Here is a 16,207-nt window from a genome sequence, read left to right as displayed (position 1 = left end):
AAGAAATCTGAGTGGAAGCAGATGGGCACAGGGCCCCTTATGAGGTGATGGGAATGTACTAAAGTGGATGGCATACAGTAAGCGGTACCAACTCTGAAAAAAAACAGATGAATTATATAACAATGAATTTTATAGTATGCAGCTATACTCCAAAGAAGTTTCTAAAAAGCAAAACCAAAAGTTCTTTACTAAAAACCCAGATGAGAAAAGCTGATCCTAGTATATACACCTAATTTTAAAACTCACCAATTTTTTTAAACTCCAGTGAAATATCAAATTATTTTACCTCACTTGGTTATTCTTTGATTTTCTTGATACTTAGTATTGGTATTAATAAAAACTGTGGCCTAACTTCCAGCCATTAAAGAAAATAACTTGACATGTTTTGGTTATGAAATGGGTTCCCAGTCCATATGTAAGTTCATAAAAAACTCAAAGGCAAAAGTAAAATTAACACTTAGTTTAACAATAATGACAAATATACAAATGTGTTAACAAGACACGGAACAATTGCCATGCTCATACAAGGCTAAAGGAATGCAGAAGGACTCAGGAAATTTAGAAAATGGTAACTTAGATTATTATACTGCAGTTCTAATCCTGGGTAACCACTCAAGAGATCTAAAAGTCCATTTTTATGAGAAAACCTGTATGGGAATACTTATAGCCATTGCTTCGCAATGGCTCTGAACTTTAACTGGCACAAATGTGCATCAGCTGGCGAACAGTTAACACACTGTGTAATCCATATGACAGAGGCTACTCAGCAATGAAAGGGGGAAATGGGTGTGGGCAACAATATGTTTAAATTTCAAATTCGTTCTATTCAGTGAAAGAATTCCACTCAAGTAACTAAACAGTGTATGACTCTATCTAATGACATTCTGAAAAAGGAGAAACTATCAATCAAACACACAGGCTTTTTTTTTGGTTTTTCGAGACAGGGTTTCTCTGTGGTTTTGGAGCCTGTCCTGGAACTAGCTCTTGTAGACCAGGCTGGTCTCGAACTCACAGAGATCTGCCTGCCTCTGCCTCCCGAGTGCTGGGATTAAAGGCATGCGCCACCACCGCCCGGCTAAACACACAGGTTTGATAGTGACTGTCAACCACTAAGAAGCAGCTGATTTAAAAAAGAGCACACGGAAACAATGAAAATGTTTATGCCCTTATGGTGATAACACTATTGTATGTATCAACCTCACAAAACGGATGAGTAGTGCTCTCTATAAATATACTTCAACAAACCCAGGGTTAGCCCAGTGAGCAGGATGTACACATGCCCTGACTCTGATGGTTTGGATGACCTGTTCTTTCTTCCCTCTACTGAAAATCAAGTGAGAGAGAAATCTAAAGCAAGGGCATTCATATGAGATTTGATGTAGAAAACCTTGGATTTACATAGACTAATTAGGAACAATGGTGACTCTGTAAAAAGCCGTCCTATGTGCCTTGAAGAACTAACCTGCTTTGATTTGCATTTCCCTGATCGCTAAAGAGGTTGAGCATGACCTTAAGTGTCTTTTGGCCATTTGAACTTCTTCTGTTGAGAATTCTCACAACTTTGAGATACCATCTTACACCTGTCAGAATGGCTAAAATCAAAAACACCAATGATAGACTCTGCTGGAGAGGTTGTGGAGAAAGGGGTACACTCATCCATTGCTGCTGGGAATGCAAACTTGTGCAACCACTATGGAAAGCAGTGTGGCGGTTTCTCAGGAAATTCGGGATCAACCTACCCCAGGACCCAGCAATACTACTCTTGGGAATATACCCAAGAGATGCCCTTAGGTATACAAAAGTATATGCTCAACTATGTTCATAGCAGCATTGTTTGTAATAGCCAGAACCTGAAAACAACCTAGATGCCCTTCAATGGAAGAATGGATGAAGAAAGTATGGAATATATACATATTAGAGTACTACTCAGCAGTGAAAAACAATGACTTCTTGAATTTTGCATGCAAATGGACGGAAATAGAAAACACTATCCTGAGTGAGGTAAGCCAGACCCAAAAAGAGGAACATGGGATGTACTCACTCATAATGGGTTTCTAGCCATAAATAAAGGACATTGAGCCTATAATTCGTGATCCTAGAGAAGATCAATAAGAAGGTGAACCCAAAGAAAAACATATAAGCATCCTCCTGGATATTAACCTTCATCAGGCGATGAAAGGAGACAGAGACAGAGACCCACATTGGAGCACCGGACTGAAATCCCAAGGCCCAAATGAGGAGCAGAAGGAGAGAGAGCACGAGCAGGGAACTCAGGACCGCGAGGGGTGCACCCACACACTGAGATAATGGGGATGTTCTATCGGGAACTCACCAAGGCCAGCTGGACTGGGTTTAAAAAAAGCATGGGATAAAACCGGACTTGCTGAACATAGCGGACAATGAGGGCTGCTGAGAAGTCAAAAACAATGGCACTGGGTTTTGATCCTACTGCACGTACTGGCTTTGTGGGAGCCTAGGCTGTTTGGATGCTCACCTTACTAGACCTGGATGGAGGTGGGTGGTCCTTGACCTCCCACAGGGCAGGGAACCCTGATTGCTCTTTGGGCTGGAAGGAAGACTTGATTGGGAGAGGGGGAGGGAAATGAGAGGCGGTGGTGGGGAAGAGGCAGAAATCTCAAATAAATAAATTAATTAATTTTAAAAAAAAGAACTAACCTGCTTGTGCCTGTTATAAAGTTAAACTATTAAAGCCATGAATAAGACTGGGAATACAGCTCAGTACTACAGCTTGAGAGCCAACTGGGGTTCAGGGAGAGAACAAAGCATTCTCGGGAATGCAATTAACACTAAGAAGCAGCCAGGTGTGGTGATGCATGCCTGTGCACACACCTGCAACAGCAGCAGCAGCAGCAGCAGCAGCAGCAGCAGCAGCAGCAGCAGCAGCAGCAGCAGCAGGGAGCTGACAGGATCACAAGCTCCAGGCCAGTGCATGCTACATGGTAACACCTTGTCTTGAAACCCAAGACAACAGAAGGCCGAATGCCTCTGAATCTCTAAGGAAATTTATGGCCCAGTGGAGAAACAGTTTGGCTGGAAATAAAAGCAATAAAGATTCTATATGTTTTACACTGAAAAACTGAATTAGACAACAAAGAATCTGTTGCTTTTCTGAAAGTCTGAAAAAATTGAGCAATAAACACAGGAGGAAGAAAGGACAAAATAACAAAAGAAACAGAGACCGACGCAGACAATTTGCACCAGAACGCTCTTCCTGCCACTGCTTTCTTTAAAATCTCACCTGGCAACACCTGGAACAAGTCAGCCAGTTGATCGTTCCCCACAAGCGCCAATATACATCTCTCCAAGATTTTAATTCTTCAAAAAGACTGTTCAAATACTCATGTACATCCCAGGTTTTATCTCTGGAGAAAAAGTCTCAATTATTTTAAGTGAGAAATACGTTTGTTTTAACCAAATGTCTTAACATTTGTGGCTTGTTTCCAAGAATATTCTTCAACTGAGTGTGGCATGGGCTACACTGAAAAACAGGTACAATTTCTTTATTCTTTAGACAACAGAAGAAGGTATGAAAAGGCTGAACACACTCATTCTGTTGAGCTGAATATTATTAAACAGTTTGAACAGGTCAACACGTAAGAAGCAGGCCATGTTGGTTTAAAGGAGCTTTATTTCATTTTTACTTTTTAAAGGTTGTTTACCTCTTCTGTACGTGGATGTGTGTGAGTGCATGTGCCAGGGCATGCGTGTGTGTGTGTGTGTGTGTGTGTGTGTGTGTGTGTGTGTAGGTCACAGGACAATCTGTAGGAATCAGTTTGCTCCTTCATATTGGGGGTTTCCCAGGGGTTAAATTCAGGTCAGTAGGTGATGGATGTCTTTGTTGGCCGTCTCATGAGTTCTGAGACCTTTACTAGAACTGTACGTGTTGTAAGGTGTGCTGTTAGTGCTTCTAAATACCCCAATAATGTGATGGCTTATTACATTACTCTTAAACAGCATTTTCTACTTGAGCAATACAGTGTTAGACAACCAGTCTTCCTTATTTATATACATTTTAACAATCATCAAAGGCATAAACCATATTTGTTATGGCCACATGTAACTGTACTATTTATTTGTTTGAGACAGGTTCTTACTAGATAGCCCAGGCTGGCCTGGAACTTGCTACACAGCTCAGTGGACCTCAAAAGCTGAGTTCCTACTGCCTGAGTCTCTGGAATGCTGGAATTATAGGGGTAGGCTACCACATCCAGCTTCTTTCTAAGGCTCCACTTGAAACTTTAAAAACTTTTGTGAGCCGGGCGGTGGTGGTGCACGCCTTTAATCCCAGCACTCGGGAGGCAGAGGCAGGTGGATCTCTGTGAGTTTGAGACCAGCCTGGTCTACAAGAACTAGTTCCAGGTCAGGCTCCAAAACCACAGAGAAACCCTGTCTCGAAAAAACCAAAAAAAAAAAAAAAAAAAAAACTTTTGTGATTTTTGTGCTTAGTTCAGCAATAATGAAATATGAATATGATGTTACAAATCATACAGGTGCATCTGTCTTAAAAATTATTTAGAGATAATTTTTAAAAATGAACCCAGGATGGCATGTTATAGCTTAGGTTAGTCTTGAATCTGCACTGACCCTCCTATATCATCCTCCCCAAGGCTGGAATCATAGCCATGGAGAAACCATGTCAGGCTTTAAAAACAGTTTGTTTATTTTAAAAATACTCTTGCCGGATGGTGGTGGCGCATTCCTTTAATCCCAGCACTGGAAGGTAGAGGCAGGCAGATCTCTGTGAGTTCAAGGCCAGCCTGGTCTACAAGAGCTCCAAAGCTACACAAAGAAACTCTATCCTGAACCCCCCCCCATAACATTATTATTAAGTAAATAAAAACACTCTATTTTTTATCTTATGCGTTTGTCTGCATGTATGTCTGTGTATCAGGTGTATGCAGAGCCCACAGAAGTCAGAGAGGGCATCGGATGCTCCAGAACCGGAGCTGCAGAGGGATGTGAACTGCTGTGTGGGTGCTGAGGAGTGAACTCGGGTCCTCTTAAGAGCTTCCAGTGCTCCGAAATGCTGAGCCATCTCTCCAGCCCCTGCCTTCACTTTTCAAGTTCGTGGATTACATACATAAGCCACACTTGACTATGGTTATAGGTGTGTGTGTGTGTATTTGCGTAGTGGATTCATGCTTTCATGTGAGTATGTGTGCATACACGCAGGTTATGGACTTTTAAAATTACTTTGTATGCATGGTAACTGCATGTTTGAGCATGTATATGGGTACACTTGGCCATGCGTGTGTGTGGAGGCCAGAGGATGAGATCAGGTGTCTTTTCCTGTCACCTGCTACCTAACTGTTCTGAGACAGGGGCATCACTGAAGCTGGAGCTCACTGTTCTGGCTGCACTGACTCACCACAGCACTTGCAGGCTCCTCCACCCCAGCCTTTGTGTTACAAGTATACGCTGCCACATCCAGCTTGTAATGTGGATCCTGGGAATCCAAGCTTGGATCTGCTTGTACAGCAAGCACTTAAGGACTGAGCCATCTCTCCAGCCCACTTACACATTTTTAATACGTATAGAGAACCATCCAGAAGCAACAGTTAATATTTTAGAGGATATGCTCTTTAAAACGGGATATATATTTTTTCACTCCAGGCTGGTCTTGAACATTGTGTAGCCCATGATGACTTTGAGTTTCTGTGATTGTCTTGAGTGCTGAGATTACAGGTAGGTGCTACCATGCCTGAGTTTTGCAGCACGGAGGGTCAAACCTAGGACTTTATTATGCATGCTAAGCAAGCACTCTACCAACTGGATTATGTCCCCAGTCTTTTAGTTTTGTTTTATGCATTACACATGTTAAAGATTATTAACAGCTTTCTTTGTAAGTATATATTCTTCTCTAAGGACATTTTCCACCTCCCTTATTTTCTTTCTTTCAGGTATGCTAGGGATCAAACTTAGTGCCTCGTGCACGTTAATCAAGCACTCTACCTCTGAGCTACATCTTCAGCTCTTGGTTTTTCTAAAACAATTTATTTCTTTTGTGTGTGGGTGTGTATGTGGGTCAGAGGACAACTCTGTGAGGTCATATGTCCCCTCCTATATTAGGTAGGTCCTGGGAATCAAACTCAGGTCACCAGGCTTCTTAGAAAAGTTCCTTTACTAGCTCAGTCATCTCACCAGTCCCAGCCCTTTTATATTTTTAAATTACAATTAAAATTTTTAATTACATTTATTTATTGTGAGTGCCAGTAGAGGTCAAGAGGTCAGCTTAGGCAAGTCTATTTCTCCGTCCACTATGAGGGTCCTGGGGATTAAACTCAGGTCGTCGGGCATTGTGGCAAGGACATTAACCCTGGGTCATCTCATTAGCCCCAGCCAAAAGCTTACTTTATTTTATTTTTTAAATATTTATTTATTTATTATGTATACAATATTCTGTCTGCGTGTATGCCTGCAGGCCAGAAGAGGGCGCCAGACCTCTTTACAGATGGTTGTGAGCCACCATGTGGTTGCTGGGAATTGAACTCAGGACATTTGGAAGAGCAGGCAATGCTCTTAACCGCTGAGCCATCTCTCCAGCCCCCAAAAGCTTATTTTAATCTTAATTTTTTTGTATGGTTCTTTGACTACATGCATATCTGTGCACCATGTGCATGTCTGATACCCCTGAAGCTCAGAATAGGGCATCAAATCTCCTTGAACTGAAGTTAGAAGTTAGAGTTGGTTGTGAGCCACCATGTGGCTGCTGAGAATTGAACCGGGGTCTCTGAAAGAGTATCTAGTGCTCTTAACTGCTGAGCCATCTCTCCAGCCCCAGACAAGAGTTTTCTGAAGCTTGTCTCAAATTTGCTATATAGTTCAGGCTAACATCAAACTCTCCATCCTCTGGCTCTGTGTTCGGAGTACTCGGGTTATAGAAATACATCACTACACCCAGTTTAAAAATTGTCCTTGAAGGGTATGAACTAAGAACTGATTTGAGGGGCTGGAGTTATGGCTTGCCGGTTACTGTCCTTGGAGAGGACTCAAGTTTGATCCTCGGTACTCATGTCAGAGAGCTAACTACCACCTACAATGCCAGCTCCAGGGGATCTGATGCCTCTGGCCTTCCAGGGCATCCACACATATGCCCCCATTCAGAGAACTAAACATACATTTTAAAAAAGAACTGATTTGCTACATTTTATATAGCATTATATATTACATTTTAATACTAAAAAATTTATTTTGTGCATGGTTCCTCGTCTGCATTCACACCCACGCACCATGTGCATATACCACTACATGGCTGTATTTTAGCCCACTCACTCACTGGGAGTTCGTGGAAGGAGGGAAGCTAGCTAGTATACTTAATACGGCAATGAGTGACCTTGTTAAATACTTTCATAGACTCAACAATACCTCTGTGTAAAACTTCCTAGCAACGGAATGCTATCAAAGAACACACGCATCTTGAAAGTTTCTGTTCTTCTGAGACAGTTCACCAACTCAGAATGAAATTTTGTGTTAAATATAAGCATGAATATGTATTATATGCTAATAAAGTATGCCAAAGTATGAAGAATAGATATAGAAACTCCACCCTAATTTTTTTCATTCATCAAGAATTAACTGAAAATAAATTTAGTTCTCTTGTAAAATTCAATATAACACTTAATAGATAATAACATTAGTGATAAATCACCTTAATGGTACTGACTAAAATCTTTTAAGACTAACATATAATAACTTGCAACATTTTGAAGTTTTAGGACATTATGAAACACACACAGTAAATACAAGACAGTTTTTGCAACAACTTTGTTTTGAAGCAGCGTCTTTCTAAGTCAGTCAGAAAAACATTCAGTGCTGTCCTAGTCCTTATAAAAGTATTTACACAGGACATGTATGGTGCCTGCATACAACTCTGACACTTGGGAGCTGAGGTAGGAGGGGGTAAATTTAAAGCTAGTTTAGACTATACAGCAAACAAGACACAAACCAGAAAATTAAGTTATATGTTTATAAGTATTCTTGAAATTCACACACGAAAACTAGATTATCTTCACTGTACCTTATGTGGACGTAGATAATATTTCCATGTCGGTCCACATTGATTTTTCCAGGGATGCAAGGAATTCTCCTCTCCGTTTCTCTGGTTAACAGTTTCTTACACAAACAACACCTACATCAAGGAGATGTCAAAAACACTCAAGAAAAGAATGAATGTAGTAAATTAAACAATGTAGCTGTAGTACATAGCATACCAAGAATATAATGTAGCTATATTACATAACATACCAAGAATATAACGTAGCTATATTACATAGCATACCAAGAAAAATATGTTACCTGTATAGTGTTGCTGCATTGTTTCGAGAATCTGGATTGAAGTACTCAGGATCGAACAGTCTTTCAATCTTCTTACAAAAAAGTTTACTATTAAAAACAAATGGCCAATAAATTTAACGTCTATATTTAGCATCTTAAAGTTAGTGGTGAGTTTTCCCTCCCTCCTTTCCGTCTTCCCTGCCTTCCTTTTACATTATGGGTATGCGTCTCTATGGGGGTGTGTGCGCATAAGCGCAGGTGCCCATGGGGGGGCATCAAAGCCCCTGGAGCTGGAGTTGCAGGCAGATGGAGCTGCTGGACACTGGTGCTGGAAACTGAACTCAGGTCCTCTGTAAGAGCAGCATGTGCTCTTTGTGCTCTTAAAACACTGAAGCCTCTCTCTGGTCCTTCCACTTTATTTTTTTTCTTTTTCTTTTTTTTTTTTTTTTGGTTTTTCGAGACAGGGTTTCTCTGTGGCTTTGGAGCCTGTCCTGGAACTAGCTCTTGTAGACCAGGCTGGTCTCGAACTCACAGAGATCCGCCTACCTCTGCCTCCCAAGTGCTGGGATTAAAGGTGTGCGCCACCACCGCCCGGCCTTCCACTTTATTTTTTAAAAATGAATCTCTAACTCAATGTGGAGGCTGTCATTTTGGTTAGACTGGCTTGTCCAGTCAGTCTTTGGGATCTTTCTGTCTCTCCTGCTCCAGTCTAGGGTTACACAGATAGATGCCATAAGTCTGACTTTTTGTGGGTCCGGGGATTGTCGAGCATACACAGCAACCACTTTGTGTATGAAGCCATCTTCCCAGCCCTAAAGTTAGTTTACAGTGGTAAAATAAGTGTTGTCCTCATACATGTAGAAAATGAGATTAATACTTCCTAGGAAGTTCCTTTTGGGCATTTAATTTTTGCTATTCTAAGTAAATAAACCTATTGCTGATCAAGATTCTCTTTTTCTCATTACGTGTTTATTTTTGGTGTGTGTGTGTGTACATACTCATGCCATGGTACATACATGGAGATGAGGGAATGGTTTTTGGAAGTCAGTTCTTTCCTTTCACCATGTGGGTCCTGAGGACTGGATTCAGGCCACCAGTCTTGGCAGTACGTGCATTTAACCACTGAGCAATCTTGCCATTTTTTTTTTTAAAAGGCAGGGTCTCTTATGACCCCAAACTCACTCTGCAGCTAGGGTTGATCTTTAAATCCTGAGTACTTGCCCCCTCCACCCCAAATGCTGTTCGAGGCTCATGCACTGTGACACCGCTTTTGCTCATATTTTGTGTTGTTTTTCTGAAAACTGGTTTCACTACGTAGCTCAGGATGGCCTCTGACTTGGAGCAATCCTCCTGCATTAGCCTCTTGAGTGCTAGAGTTGTAGGAATATGCCACCATATCTGTCAAGAATGTATTTTTTTGCCAGAAAAGAAGCAGTTATCTGTCTTTCCTTCAGGCCTTTATTACTGGAATATTCAAGATTTAAAAATTTGAGAATTTAACAACCCAGGTCTACTAATAACTAGGAATATAATTTTTAGCAGCCTGCTTTTTGATCTTTATTTTCTTGTCTATAACATATGGCTAATGGGGCCAGCAAGGTGCTGAGAAGATAAAAGCTAGAGAAGAAAGACAGACTCTCAAAGGTTATTCTCTGACCGTCACTGCTGAAGGGCCAGGTGCCCTACTCACTCTAATGGTAAATCAAACAAAAATCAAATAAAAGATAATAAAGTATGGCTAATAATTATAAGCTCATAAGGTTAATGAAGATTAAATTATATGTTTTTAAATAATGTCAGATACAGTGTTAGGAAATAAATGCTAAGTACTTATTAAACATAGTATAACTGAGCTTGAAGTCTTCCATGTATGTCCTTCCTACCACCATTTCCTTAATGTATTATTTGTTGATCTTAAAGGCCAAATATGGATTTTGAATTCCATTCCCATTTCCAGGTATTTTGTTCTATTTTTATTACACATCCTTCCACTTAAGGGCTGAATTCTTGGATAATACTCTTCATTATTAATTTCTTTCTTTTAATGGCGCATTCTGATTAGCACATTTAAAAACCTAGTATTGCCTTACAAATATCCCCCCTTGAGCCTACTTACTGTCACAAACTTCTGCTCTGTTTTCTCTTCCTAAGCAATCATTCAGAGCAAAGGTCTGGAAAACTTTCTACATCCGGACCCCACTTCTGCCCTCTATACAGAGCATCACCATTCACAATAGCCACAAATAACATAAACTATCTTGGGGTAACACTAACTAAAGAAGTAAAAGACCCGTTCGACAAGAACTTTAAGTCTTTGAAGAAAGAAACTGAAGAAGGTATCAGAAAGTGGAGAGATTTTCCATGCTCATGGATAGGTAGAATCAACATGATAAAAATGGCAACCTTAGCAAAAGCAATCTACAGATTCAATGCAATCCCCATCAAAATTCCAACATAATTATTCACAGACCTTGAAAGAACAATACTTAACTTCATATGGAAAAACAATCTTGTACAATAAAGGAACTTCTGGAGGCATCACCATCCCTGACTTCAAGCTCTACTATAGAGCTATAGTAATGAAAACAGCTTGGTATTGGCATTGTCCCGGTGGACCAATGGAGTTGAATCGAAGACCTGGATTTTAATCCACATACCTATGAACACCTGATTTTTGACAAAGAAGCTAAAATTATAAAATAGAAAAAAGAAAGCATCTTCAACAAATGGTCCTGGCATAACTGGATGTCAGCATGTAGAAGGATGCAAATAGACCCGTATCTATCCCCATGCACAAAACTCAAGTCCAAACGGATCAAAGACCTCAATATAAATCCAGCCACAATGAACCGCACAGAAGAGAAAGTGGGAAGTAGCCTTCAACATGTGGGCATAGGAGATCACTTCGTAAATATAACACCAGTAGCACAACACCAAGAGCAACAATACATAAATAGGACCTTCTGTAAAGCAAAGGACATAGGAACCCTTCTGCATTGCTGGTGGGAATGCAAGCTGGTACAACCCCTTTGGATGTCAGTTTGGCGATTTCTCAGAAAATTAGGAAACAACCTTCCTCAAGACCCAGTAATACCACTTTTGGGTATATATCCAAAGGATGCTCAATCGTGCCACAAGGACATGTGCTCAACTATGTTCATAGCAGCTTTGTTTGTCATAGCCAGAACCTGGAAACAACCTAAATACTCCTCGACTGAAGAATGGATAAGGAAAATGTGGTACATTTACACAATGGAGTACTACACAGCAGAAAAAATAATGGCATCTTGAATTTTGCAGGAAAATGGATCGAACTAGAAAACATTATTTTGAGTGAGGTAACCCAGACACAGAAAGACAATTATCACATGTACCCACTCATAGGTGGCTTTTAAACATAAAGCAAAGAAAACCAGCCTACAAATCACAACCCCAAAGAACTTAGACAACAATGAGGACACTGAGAGAGACTTACAGAGATCTAATCTACATGGGAAGTAGAAAAAGACAAGATCTGAGTAAATTAGGAGCATGAAGACCTTGGGGGAGGGTTGAAGGGGAAGGGGAGAGGCATGGAGGGGAGCAGAGAAAAATGTAGAGCTCAATAACTATCAAAAAACAAAATAAATAAATAAATAAATAAATAAATAAATAAAACCCTCTCACTCAAACAAGGAGTCAGTGTAAAAAAAAAAAAACAGCAAAGGACATAGTCAATAAGACAAAAAGGCAGCCTACTGAATGGGAAAAGATCATCAATCCTGTATCAGACAGAGGGCTGATCTCCAAAATACATAAAGAACTCAAGAAACTAGACATCAAAATACCAAATAATCCAATTAAAAAATAGAGTACAGATCTAAACAGAGAATTTTTAACAGAAGACTCTCAAACGGCTGAAAGAAATGTTCAACATCCTTAGACATCAGGGAAATGCAAATCAAAACGACTCTCAGATACCAGTCAGAATGGCTAAGATCAAAAACACCAATGACAACTTATGCTGAAGAGGATGTGGAGTGAGGGGAATATTCCTTTGTTGCTGGTGGGAGTGCAAACTTGTACAGCCACTTTGTAAATCAGTATGACAGTTTCTCAAAAAATTGGTAATCAGTTTACCTCAAGACCCAGCAATACCACTCTTGGGCATATACCCAAAGGATGCACAATCATACTATAAGAACATTTGCTCAACTATGCTTATTATTATATTATAGCAGCAGTATTTGTAATAGCCAGAACCTGGAAACCTCCTACATGCCCCTCAACCAAAAAAGGGATAAAGAAAATGTGGTACATTTACACAATGGAGTACTACTCAGTGGTTAAAAAAAAAAAAGACATCTTGAAATTTGTATGCAAATTGATGGAACTAGAAAAAAACCATCCTGAATGAGGTAACCCAAACCTTGGCTACAAACCTTGGTGGCCAACACGGTATGTACTCACTCATAAGTGGATATTAGACATAAAGCAAAGGACAGCCAGTCTATATAGTCCATGACCCCAGTAAAGCTCAGTTACAAGGAGAACCCTAAGAGAAACATACATGGATCCCCCTAGGAAGGAGAAATAGACAAGATCTCCTGAGAAAATTGGAAGCATGGTGGGGGGCAGGGAGGGAAGAAGAACGTGAGGGAATGGGAGGGTCGAGCTGGGGAAGGACAGAGAGGGAGAGCAAGGAAAGAGATATCATGACTGAGGGAGCCAATATGAAGCTAGCAAGAAACTTGGCACTAGAGAAATCCCCAGGAATCCACAAGGATGACCCCAGGTAAGATGCCTAAGCAATTGTGGAGAGGGTGACTGAACTGGCCTTCCCCTGTAGTCAGATTGATGACTATCTTAAATGTCATCATAGCACCTTCATCTAGCAACTGATGGAAGCAGATACAGAGATCCACAGTGGAGCACTGGGCTGAGCTACCAAAGTCCAGTCGAAGAGGGGGAGGAGCAATAATATGAGCAAAGGGGTCAAGACCATGATGGGGAAACCCTCTGGAACAGCTTACCTGGGTTACTGGGGGCTCACTGACTCCAGATTGACAGCAGAGGATCCAGCAAAGGACCAAACTAGGCCCTCTGAATGTGGGTGACAGCTGTATGGCTGGGGCAGACTGCGGGGCCACTGGCACTGAAACTAGGATTTATCCCTACTGCTTGTACTGGCTCTTTGGAGCCCATTCTCTTTGGAGAGGTACCTTGCTCGGCCTAGATGTAGGGAGGAGGGCCTTTGTTCTTCCTCAAAGCCATGTGATAAACTTGTTGACTCCCCATGGGAAGCCTTACCCTCCCTGAGGAGTGGGCTCTGGGGTGGGCGGGAGAGCAAGTAGAGGGAGAAGGAGAAGGGGAGGGACTGGGAACTGGGATTGGTATGTAAAATGAGAAAAGCTTGTATAAATAAATAAATAAATAAATAAATAAATAAATAAATGTCGAATTAGAATTTGTGCAACAGATCCCAGTTAGGTCTTAGTCTCCTCGCTGGAAAAATCTGTAGGGCAATGCAAGGATCCCAAAATAGCTAGGTTGAAGGTAAAGCTGGAGAACTTGGGTTACTAAATACCAAAACTATTATAACCCTGCCTTAATTTAGACTAGGTGGACTTGAGCTGGAGATGGCTCAGAGGTTTAGATTGCATACTGTTCCTATAAAGGACCTGCATTTGGTTCCAAGCACACATTCTGGGCAGCTTACAACAGCACGTCTCCAGATCCAGGAGGTCCAATGCCCCTGATTTCCACGGGTACCTGCACTCATGTGAACCCCCACCATGCAGAGGAAGACATACAATTATGTCTTCCATCCTGGAGAAGGAGAAAACTGATTTCATGTGTGCTTTGGTGTCCACATGCACATATACACACAAAATAAAATTAAATGTAATAAAAAATTTTAAATCATTAAAATTTATTGGAAGTTATTGGTTTTTTTATTTAAAATAAAATAGAAATATATTTCATATATATTTTAAAATAGAATTTCACTACAATTAAACAGAAATATACTTAACAAAACTTATTAGGTTTAGAACTAAAGTTTAAAGAGTTACCTCCTAAACTTATCTTTTTTGTCCTTTAAGTCATCAATTTCATTGTGTGTGAACAGATCAGCTATGCGTGTGAGGAGGTTTGCATTGATACAGTTCATGTTGCATGGGGCAGCTACTATGGCATTCATATTTCTGTGGCAATACTGAATACATTGTTCAACCTGGAAAACACAGAATAGAAAATCAGCGTTGAAAATAGTAACGTAGATGATATTGTCCGAGTAATTTCAAACATAAAACTCATGAAAAGTCAAACCCACATATACATTGCCAGTAACTGGACCTGTATGTGTTCATCTACACTGTTAAATAGGCAAAATTTAAAACACATATAGAGAAATCATTTCCAATCCCTTTTATTTACAATAATGTATTTTAAGTGGCTGTAGCAGGCATAAATCTTACTCTGCACACTACCGTGCATATTCAACTGACTTCTCAAGGATAAACTTAGTTATTAAAGTATACCCAATCCTCCAGGGAAGAGAAACAAAATTTCAGACATGTAAGGACTTTCTCAGTTCTGTCTTATTTGCTTTCTCTAACCTGAGGTGGATTTACTTAGTGTAAATGTAAAGAGAGAGGCACCTCATATTTCTCCACATACTGTTCTGATGATATAAAAGTAATCGCTCAGGGCTTAGGGTCTGAAACTCAAAGCGTGAGGACTCTGTTCTGTAGGCCCTGCTTGAAGCCCACGGCCCCGCAGACGCCTCACAAACCAGTGAGTCCACCTGCACACAGCACGGCAGCGCTCTGCTCTGTACAGCTGAATCGGGGCAAACCCAGAGAGCATTTAAATAACAGCTGCAAAATGTCAGCCGTGGGAACAGAAAACCGTGAATTACAAACATTTTTTGCTTTTGGTTTTGTGTGAGATTAAGCCTGACTGTGCATCCTAGGGTTGCCCAGATATGTATTAGATAGATAAATGATTGTACTTAATATTGTCGCTTGAAGTAGATGTGTGTGTGTATTACAGTTTTATATTTGACCAGCTGTCCTTAAGCAATAGATACAAACTATGATGTAAACACAAAGCTACACTGTTTAGTAGCTGGGCATTTGGTTTTTGTTCATTGAACTATAAGTGAGAGACACATAGAATAAAAACATGCCTAAAAAAATTATTTAAATAGTAAAACAACATAATCCAATTAATTTTCCTTGTTAGTGATAGAACAAAAATCTTTTAGAATAAAGTTTATTCTATCAAGTCTCAAATTACACAGTTGTTCCAATTATAGATATAACATACAAATGATACCCAGTAGTCTTAACCCCTTCTCAAAAGAACAAAGTACTGTTACAATTATTCTCTGAAGCTAACTATTTTGCTTTCTATACATCCAAAAGAGGGATAGGATTAGGTCAATAAAGGGGCTTAGATTTTTAAAATGAATACTTACTAATGAATCCATCTTCAGGAATTCTGAAGAAATGAGAATTGAAATGACATTTCCTGGTTCTAATAAAAAGAAAAAAAAATGAAATTTCGTTTTGATTTTTAACTCGATTTTCTCTTTTCATCTTAAAAGAGGATGTTACTTTAATAAAAAAAATTGATATAGCCTTACTTATATCACTTAGATTGGATAAAAGAAAGAAAATCTAATATTAAATCATAGGGTGTAGACAAATATGGTAAACTGTCCTTGAATTAGATTCATGTTAAGTCAAAACTCTAGCTAAAGATAATGGCATGCAAAAGTCACAGTGAGAAAAGCTAACCAGCGATGGATGAGAGCATTAATTAGGGAAGTATTTCAGAAAGGCATCAGTGCTGACAAACATTTAAAGATTCTGAAATACAATGGAAATGAACTGCTGACAAAATGCTAATGGTGCACACGATGGTC

General features: G+C 40.0%; 1 protein-coding gene across 5 annotated transcripts in view; it reads right to left on the bottom strand.

Moving 5' to 3' along the window:
- Positions 1 to 16,207, bottom strand: part of Sanbr (SANT and BTB domain regulator of CSR) — a 54,381-nt gene that overhangs the window by 23,586 nt on the left and 14,588 nt on the right. For all 5 annotated transcript variants that reach the window (XM_057772248.1, XM_057772247.1, XM_057772249.1 and 2 more), the window contains 5 exons: positions 15,758 to 15,816; positions 14,349 to 14,509; positions 8,317 to 8,403; positions 8,039 to 8,149; positions 3,260 to 3,383 (listed from right to left, as the gene is read on the bottom strand). In XM_057772248.1, the coding sequence (XP_057628231.1) occupies positions 3,260 to 3,383; positions 8,039 to 8,149; positions 8,317 to 8,403; positions 14,349 to 14,509; positions 15,758 to 15,816 (542 nt within the window). The remainder of the gene's footprint in view (positions 1 to 3,259; positions 3,384 to 8,038; positions 8,150 to 8,316; positions 8,404 to 14,348; positions 14,510 to 15,757; positions 15,817 to 16,207) is intronic.

The sequence above is a fragment of the Chionomys nivalis genome, chromosome 6, assembly GCF_950005125.1.
Source record: "Chionomys nivalis chromosome 6, mChiNiv1.1, whole genome shotgun sequence".
Taxonomy (NCBI): Eukaryota; Metazoa; Chordata; class Mammalia; order Rodentia; family Cricetidae; genus Chionomys; species Chionomys nivalis.
Note: the sequence above shows the minus strand (reverse complement) of the source record. Positions and strands in the feature narration are given on the sequence as shown.